Source organism: Poecilia reticulata, linkage group LG15 (assembly GCF_000633615.1).
Source record: "Poecilia reticulata strain Guanapo linkage group LG15, Guppy_female_1.0+MT, whole genome shotgun sequence".
Lineage (NCBI taxonomy): Eukaryota > Metazoa > Chordata > Actinopteri > Cyprinodontiformes > Poeciliidae > Poecilia > Poecilia reticulata.
In genome coordinates, this window is record NC_024345.1 from 14,800,255 (window position 1) to 14,811,056 (window position 10,802).

General features: G+C 41.2%; 1 protein-coding gene across 43 annotated transcripts in view; it reads right to left on the reverse strand.

Moving 5' to 3' along the window:
* Positions 1-10,802, reverse strand: part of kcnma1a (potassium large conductance calcium-activated channel, subfamily M, alpha member 1a) — a 159,275-nt gene that overhangs the window by 47,065 nt on the left and 101,408 nt on the right. For 29 of the 43 annotated variants that reach the window (XM_017308915.1, XM_017308917.1, XM_017308918.1 and 26 more), the window contains exons 10-17: positions 7,828-7,938; positions 7,611-7,716; positions 7,267-7,349; positions 7,107-7,176; positions 5,858-6,013; positions 5,263-5,372; positions 5,068-5,136; positions 2,240-2,251 (exon numbers count right to left, since the gene is read on the reverse strand). In XM_017308915.1, the coding sequence (XP_017164404.1) occupies positions 2,240-2,251; positions 5,068-5,136; positions 5,263-5,372; positions 5,858-6,013; positions 7,107-7,176; positions 7,267-7,349; positions 7,611-7,716; positions 7,828-7,938 (717 nt within the window). The remainder of the gene's footprint in view (positions 1-2,239; positions 2,252-5,067; positions 5,137-5,262; positions 5,373-5,857; positions 6,014-7,106; positions 7,177-7,266; positions 7,350-7,610; positions 7,717-7,827; positions 7,939-10,802) is intronic. The other 14 variants (XM_017308919.1, XM_017308934.1, XM_008429468.2 and 11 more) reach the window with 1 other exon arrangement.

A 10,802-nucleotide genomic window follows, 5' to 3' on the forward strand; every position in this document is an offset into this window, starting at 1 on the left:
GGCATCTAACAACTGGATCTGGATTTTTAGTGAAGCAAAGAATGAAAATATGAAAACACACATGTTCACCATAAATACGATGGAGAATCTGTGATTCTAAGGATCACTTTGTCTTTCAAAGGCCTTGGAAACATTGTTAAAAGAGCAAATACCCCATTATAGGAGATATAAAATTAAAGCTTCCTTAATTCCACCAGACAACTGAAAACAATCCATTACTGAGTGTTTCCAAAGGATAACAAGTGAATAAGTCAAAGAATTACTTGAACTTCCGTTGTCATCGCCATCATCATAACAAAATCCTCTTAAAGGGGGTAAACAGAAGATGAGAGGGTAAAGAAGAACAATTAGTCTAGAAAATCTCGACAGAGGAATACTCCAAGTCCCCTCAATTCATATGCTCCAACCTTGTGAAATGACACAGGTGAAGACCGACAACTAATCTGTTCTACAAGCATCAATGGGGTGTATTAAGTCTGAAGGCTTTATTCTTCCAAAATGTGAGATTACACTAATGAAACAAAGGATGAATTGAATAGTAAACTTTTTATACATTCCTGCTGGAAGGCGCCAAAAATATTGTCTGCATATCCTCAGATCTTCCATTAATGTAACTGAGAAGTTTGTGAACTCCTTACTCTGCTTCTTTTTTTTTTCTTTTTTTACCTTTTCAAGGCAGTTTATGCCTTAAAACACTCTATAAGATGTTGCTGTGTCAAGAGAATCATTCAGTCACAGATGATCTGTGCTACTCACCCACTTTATCCTCAGGTAATCATAACTCTATGGCTGATTATATATATATATATATATACTCTACTCATATCCGTGATCATATTGCACCAGTCATGCAGATCGAATTGTTATATCCATGTCTATGATATACAGTCCCTCGTATGGGATGGCCCAAGAGGAGTAGACAGGCGGTATCTCTGGCATGCTATGTAGTAAAAAGTACATCTACTAATTTAGCTAATACAGTTCCACAAACATTGCTGCCCAAATCTGAGATTTTACAGGCGTACCAATCCATGACATCTTTGCGAAATCAGGTACAAACTGGTGAGAGTCAAAGTTACAAAACCTCACATTGTGAGCAACAAGGCAAGCATCAAACATCTTATGTGACTGCATGCAGTTACCAAACAGCATGAAGAGGACAAGAATCAAACAGAAAGGCATAGCCACCGCAGTACAGGTATAAGGACAGGTACGTAGATGCAGACGGTTGCAGTAACTTCTGTGCAGTTGGATTGTTTCTCAAACACCAAACTGACAGGAAGTGACCTCACTTAGGAACATCTACTCAAGAGACGCACAAGCATGACTGTACATGGTGGCTGAGACGCACATGGAGAAAACAAAATGCACATTCACCCACAAAGAAAAATCACCCTCTCAAGGTAGTCACGCATACTCAGACGCACAAACATGCACAAATGGATACACATGTCGCACAGAATATGAAAGGGTCATGGAATGCAAAAGTGAATTGTGGTGCTTGTGAATTTAAAGTTTAGTTTTGATCAATCTACAGCTATCCAAATTCAACAGCTCCATGCTTTTTCTAGAGTGCGGCATTATCAGCATTAAGAAGTTGATGTGAGATTGGTGTTAAATCCATAAAAGCAAAAAAAAAACATGCTGCTGTGTCAGCCACTGTCTATAGCAATGTGTCTATCTAAAAGTTAACATAAGCAGATCAGTGCTTATCAACACCACATCTGATCCGACATGTTTGCACATAAGCTAAAACACTGATTCTGAGACGAAGAACCACAAAGTACTGCTTTGACACTGATATAAAAACACCAATGCGTGGAATGCTGATCTTCTCTGAGAAAACACACATAAAAAGGGTTTCAACTGAGCAACACTGAAAAAAAAAAAAAACTGAACGTGAAGAAAAAAGAAAATCAATTAAGAAGGTTAAGGACAAAACTGAAAAAAGACCAAAATCGAGGTAGATATGAAGAGGGTGAGAGTTTGGCCTTTGGTACACCGACAACAGCAAAGACAAAGAAACAGCACTTCTACAAACATTTCCAATTTATCTATCCTCTCTCTCTGCCTGCAAAGAAGTTAGTGCATTAAGCACAAGGGACACCAAAGAAAATCAGAAAAAAAGAGGCCTGTGACATAGTGTTTGGAAAAATATCCTTGGGGGGAAACTCCCAAAGTCTTTAAAGTGGTGGAGATTGGGTGGAACTTTGGAAGTAAGATAAGGTAGAGGGCATACCGCTTTCGGCTTCTGCAAACAACAAGAAAAAATCTCAAATCAAACAGTTATCATTGACATAAAAAGAAGAGGATAATGTAACTGTTGCTACATAATTCTCTGCATGTTCACTAAATAGCCCTTATATGGCAGCATTTGACGCCGGTCCGAAGCTGAAGTCTTTGCTCCTAAAAATGACCTTATGATTACTTTAAAAAAAATGTAAAGGTTCTGTAAAGATAGATTATCTTTAACAATTGCATAGTGGCACATATTTTGTAGGCAGTTCATGGAAAGGCCAGAGAACACATAAGAAAAGAAGACCATGATGTCATTAAACTCAATATACAGTGGCTATCAAAAAAAGTATGATGATGTTAAACACCCAAGTTTTAGGATAAAAATAAAGTCCATAAAAATGCATTACTTTTTTTTTTAATACTTTCTATATGAAAAAGGGACAAGGGGTTCAAATGAAAACAAACAAATCTGTGAGAGGGGAAATGCAACAAAGTAAAGCTTCAACAAACTGGATGCACATGTGTGACATCTTTAAAGTAGATTTTAGTTTTAGTTTTTTTGAGTTCACAGCTCCCAACAATTACAGTCAATTTAACTAACCTATAATAATGTTATCTAGTGCTGCAGTTTGCAGAGAGGCAAAGGAATCAAAAGAACATAAAAGTCGCTCCAAAACAGATAGAAATATGATGCAAAAATGGTCAGCCCGGTTGAAAAAAGTTAAAGAAGCTTTAACTTCTGGGCCACAATTCCAAACAACACTGTGCATCACAAAAATAACACCACACAGAAACATGGTGGTGCCAGTGGCATGATCTGGGATTATTTGCTCTCAGATGAAGGTGACATTCAAGTCAAGAATGTGGAAATTATAAACTGGTATTAATACCAGTCAGTTTTTGATCAAAAATATAATACTTTGTCAGACAGCTGCAGGTGAACATGAATTTTGTTTTTTAGCATTACAGTAAGTCCAAACACACGTCCAACTCAACAAATGATTGATTCACAACACGTCCGTCTATGAAGTAAGTATTTCAAAGGTTGCAGTATGGGATGCTGATGGACTCCTATCAAACAAATGCACATGAATACAGATTATTGTAAGCTCTTATTTTACTAATATGTTTACTTTACATTTTTATATTAAACAGGGTTGTTTGTATTTTAGTTGATTTATTGGTTGTTTCTCAAACTGAAGAAAACAAAGATGTGGAATAATGAATCGTGGTAAAAAAAAAAATTTAATCACAAATACTAGATATTTTAACAAGGGTGTGTTCTTTGAAAGCCACTGTAAAAGGGATCTGTTTAAAGTGAATCAATTCGAAAGAAATGCGAGCAAACAGCATCATGTTATAAAAATGTTAGTATAAAATGAAGCACTAATGTCAAAATGAGCATTTCTGTAAATGGACATTATCATGCAGCTTTGTCAGAACACACACACAAAAAAAACATTTCACACAGGCGAAATGGGGAGGGGTGGGAAGGATTTGGCAATTGAGGTAACAGGGAAAAAAAAACACTTTGTGTTGTCATGTAGTATACACTAAGGCAGAGTAGGCTGTAATCAAACACTCTCAAAGGGAACACTATACAGTTAACTTTGGGAAACAATGTGAAATTTGATTGCTCAGCGTACTTACAATGTAAATCTGTAAATGGTATTGATTACAATAGGAAGGTTTTAATGCAACCACTTCTTAGTTGTCTAAAACTATTTCTCAATACAATTAAGCTCAAAGATTTTCATGTGTCTAGCAGTTTTAAATTAATCTTTTTAGTGGCCTAGTCAGACTCCTGACTTGAATCTAATAGTCTGTGGTGGGAGAAAAACTTAGAGCTCATCACCAAATATAAATAATCAACTTATCAGTAGAAATAGGCAAAAAGCTGGTTAGCAAAGTTTCCATTGCTGTAATGGTAATAAAGATTTCTCTACTGATTATTAAAAGGCATATTACAGGAGTTTATTGTGTAAAAACAAACTATTTTTGAGCTTAATTTCATGTTATAATGTTATCGACTCATAACAAACATACCTGGTGAGTTGCTTTGATTCTTTCATATTTGAAGAATCTTTGAATCTCCCGTGGCAGATATTTACGGGTGCCTAAATGCTTTCTGTCACAAAGCACCGCCTATTTCCACAAAGCTCTTCCTTGGTTCTCCAGACTACAGGCTTTCAACCCACAGCACACACTGCGTGCCTTCCCACTCAGTTCCACTAGACTAGCAACTACGACAATTGGCAAACACCTGGTAAAACTGCAAGTCTACTGAGATTGTCATGCAATCTAATTGTCAGTCCAACACTCTAGGAATAGTTGCCAACGACCTAAAGAGGAACAATATCATGAAGACAGTTAAAGGTCGGAAAGAGTAGGGGCTTCTTAAAAAGACAGAGGCCAATTTTTAAGGAGTTCAATTTCTTTTAAGTTATGCTTGATATGTTTTAAGTTATGCTATACAGCATTTTTATAATAACTGAAGGTAGCCTATTTACTCGATTGTGCTATAAAATTCCAATACACCTGGAAAATATATAATAAAATACATAAAACCCTCCGAGTCATTTTTGACATATTTTTTCATAATATGTAAATGAAAAGCAGTAAATGTATTTCAGATTTCCTACTCCTATTTGTGTTTTTGTTGTCTATTGAGAGATGCCATTTCCAATCAGAATGCGACTATTTCAAAATCAGTTTCATTAAGTCTGAGGACACATCTACTACAAGACTATCCAATGATTACAGCTGGAAACAAGCCCCTAAGAAGTTTAGTTACCACACAGATGTGACAGAAACATTCACTTCACAAACCTGCTCTCTCTCTGCTCAGACTTGAATTCAATGGCAATAAGCAACAGCTTCAACTTCACATAGCACAGCCTGGAAAACAAAAACACTGGATTAGAGAAGAAATATACAAAAGCACTTGATGTTTTTGAGCATTACATGTCTGTTGTCATTTGGATTTTTTAGAAAACACAACTTTTTGCAAAGAGTGATACTCACTCGCACACAGTGGGGAAGGAGAGGCCTACGAAGGCACTGGACAAATACTCTGTGTACATCTCATTAGCCACTCCTTCTAGGTAATACTTCTGCCATGTGTCCTCCTCAATCTGAGAAGAAAAAGCATGGAAACCCCATATGTGGATTTTAAAAAAAAATATGGTAAGAAAAAAAGCAGCACTGTTTCCCTTCCAACATCTGTTCAATGTGGACTGCAGATGTTCTCCTGCAAAGCATCAGCCAGGTCATTATTAGATGATCCATCATCTTTATGACATGAAAACGGGTCTTCAATAGAAGCAACCACCATAGTGTTGGGCCAAAGAAACACTGAACAGATTCCAGATGAGTTGTTACCAAAAAAACACAAGCCAAAATGACTGTAAACACTGCAATGAAAGCCTTCCTCTGCACAAGTATGGTGAAATTCCCACAGACCTGGCCCATCCGTCACCAGATAAGATATAAAACAGTGGTTGTGTTAGCCTCATCTTCAATCATGTCCAAAAACCATCTCCAGAGTACTGAGAATGAAATCTGTGACACTTTGGTGTGTTCAGATGACAAGACGAGTAAATCTGTTCCTGTGAGTTACCTCAATGAAGGACCTCATAGAGAAGAGATTGGCCAGCATGGTCGACAGGCCCTGGGCCAGACAGCTCTGGGCAATGAAACCAGCCTTCAGCTCAGCCAGGCATATAGCATCATCACCTTCCTTCCAGTTCCAGCTGGGAATGTTCAGCAGATGGGCCTTCAGAGCAGGAGAGGCAGAAAGGTCGTAAAACAAAGAAGACCATAGAAACGTTTGGTTCAGACACTGCTCAAGGAACAGTTCGTTTTGGCAAACAGCTGATACAATCTGGACATTTATACGATCAATTTAATGTTTGACTTAACTGACAGCTAGAAAACTGCCATTTTATACGAACATAGCCAGTTTAGCTGGCCGTAGTAAACTGTAGCAAACGCCCAAGATTATTTAAAGGGCTCTTTCTATATCTAAACATCTTACGAATGTGAAAATACAAAGCACACATGGGACAACCAACAGCTGGTTAGCCAACTCAAAACAGCACAAAGCCTGAATTTCTATTACAAGTGCAGAATCAAGCTATAAAATATATATTTTTTTATTTATAATTTGTCCTCATTGAATATACAATTAACATTAAATCAATCAAATACATCATTCTAAAGGTGCAGTATTTTGTATTTTATGTAAATAGCTGAAGAAAATTACAAAATATAAGATTATCCTTGGGCTGATAGTACAACATCTTAATTTTAATATAAAAAACAAAAACCCAGAATTCTTTTTATTTTTTAATTTTTTTTACATATTTCTGATTTCACTTGTTTCTGCCCTCACAATTACACTGATACTCCAGTCTAGTAGGCATCATAAAGCACCGGGTTTGACTGCCAGCCACAAAGAAAATGCTCAGTTATATCACATATATATTTGGTTTGATTCTGTCATATAAATTTATTTGAGCTGAACTGATAAATATTGCTATTTAATGTGATAATCAAGTTTGATTAATTGCACCAGTGCACTCCTTTAAACTCATATTATACTCTGCTGTAGCACAAACTGTATGTGAAAATACTCTTGATCTTAGCCATTCATCATATCAGTAAGTGCTTAAGTGGTTTTCAAAACACTACTTTGCTCCTACAGCTTTAAAATTAGCAAATAGTTTTTAAATGACCATTGTTAAAAATGGTCATTTTTAGCAATGGCCATAAAATCATGACAAAACATTGTCATGATTTTAATGTGCTATGGAGCTCAAGAGAAACACAGTGAAATCTTACATACTGATAAGTGTTTTAACACTTACCTTATTGTGATACTGTAGCATCTGTGTTATTATTCTGATCTTGGGATGATAGTTCTTGATGGATATGACCCTTGAAGAACAACCGCAGAGATTCACCATCGAAATGTAACACATAAACAAATTATTTCGTACCGATTTCACTTTCCACAGGACATTATACCTCATGATGTTAGAAGCGTCTTCAGCATCAGGATCTGCACAATACTTGTTGGCCAAAATTAGACAGGCATCCGCTGACTCGATCTTTGTGGGAAGAACCAAATAAGCAAATGGTTTTAAAACACAATAATGGCAAACAGAATACATATTTTATCCAGTCTTTTGTTTTTACCACCATCTGTTTTTGAAAGCATGTTATTATTTTTTGCAAAATAGCCTTTTTCAAACTTGAACGGTATGCAGAATGAATGCTCTCTATTTTCAAAAACTCAATTTAAAAAGTAAGCTTGATCGTGGCTGTCTGAGTGTTGTTTGGATTTTGAGGGATTTGGTCAGGAATGATACCTTTACTCGGGCCAAATCATGAGGGTTGAGAACCGATCCCTGGTAGAACTCGACTTGAGTAAAATGGCGTTTGAACAAGGCTTCCAGCTCAAGATTAGGGGAAATACTATCATACAGAGAACACAATAAAAAGGATTAGAAAATGTGAGGACACCTTCTATAAAGCATAACATTCTGCACTGCCCTACATATTTGAAGAAGGAAAAGATGAACTTACTTATGGAGAAAAACAATTTCTACATTGACATCATCCCTGTCCTTGTGTAGGAAGTCTTTGAGGAAGTTGGAGACACTTTCGAGGGTAATATGACCACAGACCACAATGTGCCTGAAAGGGGGGAACACATCTTGAGTGGCCAGCATAAATCACTGCAGACACTGGCATGTCTCCCAAAGAAAATCAGACAAACCAAAGCAGTACAACATTAGCTCAAATAGAAAGTGAAAAAAGGCCTCAACCTCAATGTTAAGTAATGCATTTTCAAAGCAAACCAGTAACTGAATTATATCTTTGTTGCCATGTGAGTGAATCCCCTCACCCCCATTTAATGGAAGAAGTTAAATTCAGTGCAATCAAATACTTAACTCTGCACCACTACAGAAAATCTAAGATATAATCACAAATCCCACAATGCTTGGACTGTCATCCGTTCTCAATATAAAAACTGTCACTTCAGCCAAACCAGCCCTTTGTGAGCAGAAATGATTTTGACAAAGACATATACATCAATAACCCCGTGCTTTTATACAGCGCATTACTAAAACTCTCAAAATGATTCAGAGGCCTGTGGCTGACAGAGACTCTAAACAGGACCAGAGTATTTGGCAGCTCCTTGGCAACTTTCAGCATTATGACTGGGGAATCTGACAGAAAATGCGCAGAGCTGATTACAGCCAAAAAGGAGACAGGAGTTGCTTAAGATGGTTCTTAGGGTTAAGGCTGCGTCCCTGTTTTTCCTCTGAGTACCCTGCGATCAAGTGAAAAATGTTAACTGCTTTAGAAAGAAATTGAAATATTGTTATGTTTGACCATGTGGTGCTTCAGACAATTACTTTCTTTTTTTGTGCCACAAATCTAACCTGCTAAAGCTGTCTGGGGCTTTATGCCCCTGGTAGGGTCACCCAAGGCAGACAGGTCCTAGGTGAGGAACCAGACAAAGCGCAGCCTGAAGACCCCTTATGATGCACAACAACCTTGGATCTAGCGTTCCCTCGCCCGGACGCGGGTCACCGGGGTCCCACTCTGGAGCCAGGCCTGGAGGTGGGGCACGATGGCGAGCGCCTGGTGGCCAGGCTTTTACCCATGGAGCCCAGCTGGGCTCAGCCCGAAGAGGAGACGTGGGTCCCCCTTCCAATGGGCTCACCACCTGCCGGAGGGGCCAAAGGGGTTGGGTGCAGTGTGTAACGGGCAGCAGCTGAGGGAGGGGACCCTGGCGGTCTGATGCTCGGCTGCAGAAGCTGGCTCTTGGGACGTGSAACGTCACCTCTCTGGTGGGGAAGGAACCGGAGCTAGTGTGCGAGGCTGAGAGGTTCCGGCTAGAAATAGTTGGCCTCACCTCGATGCATGGCTCTGGTTCTGGAACCAGTCTCCTTGAGAGGGGCTGGACATACTTCCACTCTGGAGTTGCCCACGGTGAGAGGCGCMGGGCAGGAGTGGGCATACTTGTTGCCCCCCATCTCGGCGCCTGTACGTTGGGGTTTACCCCGGTGAACGAGAGAGTAGCCTCCCTCCGCCTACAGGTGGGGGGACGGGTTCTGACTGTTGTCTGTGCTTACGGGCCGAACAACAGTTCAGATTACCCACCCATTTTGGAGTCCTTAGAGGCGGTACTGGAGAGTGCCCCTCCTGGGGACTCCCTTGTTCTACTGGGGGACTTCAACGCTCACGTGGGCAATGACGGTGAGACCTGGAGGGGWGTGGTTGGGAGGAACGGCCCCCCCGATCTGAACTCGAGTGGTGTTCTGWTGTTGAACTTCTGTGCTCATCACGGATTGTCCATCACGAACACCATGTTCAATTATAAGGGTGTCCATATGTGCAGTTGGCACCAGGACACCCTAGGCAGCAGTTCGTTGATCGATTTTGTCATTGTTTCATCTGATCTGCGGCCGTATGTCTTGGACACTCGGGTGAAGAGAGGTTGTAGGCTGTTGTAGGCTGTCCACTGACCACTACCTGACGGTGAGTTGGCTCCGGTGGTGGGGGAGGAAGCCGGTCAGACCTGGCAGGCCCAAACGTGTAGTGAGGGTCTGCTGGAAACGTCTGGCGGAGTCCCCTGTGAGACGGAGCTTTAACTCCCATCTCCGGCAGAACTTCAAACACGTTCCGGGGGAGGTTGGGGACATCGAGTCTGAGTGGACCATATTCCGTGCCTCCACTGCAGAGGCGGCTTATCGTAGCTGCGGCCGCAAGGTTGTTGGTGCCTGYCRCGGCGRCAACCCTCGAACCCGTTGGTGGACACCTTCGGTGAGGGATGCTGTCAAGCTGAAGAAGGAGTCCTATCGGGCCTTTTTGGCCTGTGGGACTCCAGACGCAGCTGATGGGTACCGGCGGGTGAAGCGGCATGCGGCTCAGGTGGTCGCTGAGGCAAAAACTAGGGCGTGGGAGGAGTTTGAAGAGGTCATGGAGAAAGACTTCCGTACGGCTTCAAGGCGATTCTGGTCCACCATTCGGCGTCTCAGGAGGGGGAAGCAGTGCAGCACCAACACCGTTTACAGTGGGGATGGTGTGTTGCTGACCTCAACTCGGGACGTTGTGGGCCGGTGGGCAGAATACTTCGAAGACCTCCTCAATCCCACCAACATGCCTTCTGTTGAGGAAGCTGAGCCTGGGGACTCTGGGTTGGGCTCTCCAGTCTCTGGGAACAAGGTCGCCGAGGTGGTCAAAAAGCTCCTCAGTGGCAGGGCCCCGGGGGTAGATGAGATCCGACCGGAGTTCCTTAAGGCTCTGGATGTTGTAGGGTTGTGTTGGCTCACGCGACTCTGCAATATCGCATGGACATCGGGGGCAGTTCCCCTGGACTGGCAGACTGGGGTGGTGGTCCCCTGTTTAAAAAGGGGGACCGGAGGGTGTGCTCCAATTATAGGGGGGTCACACTCTTAAGCCTCCCTGGTAAGGTCWATTCAGGGGTCCTGGAGAGGAGGGTCCGTCGGATAGTCGAACCTCGGATTCAGGAAGAGCAGTGTGGTTTT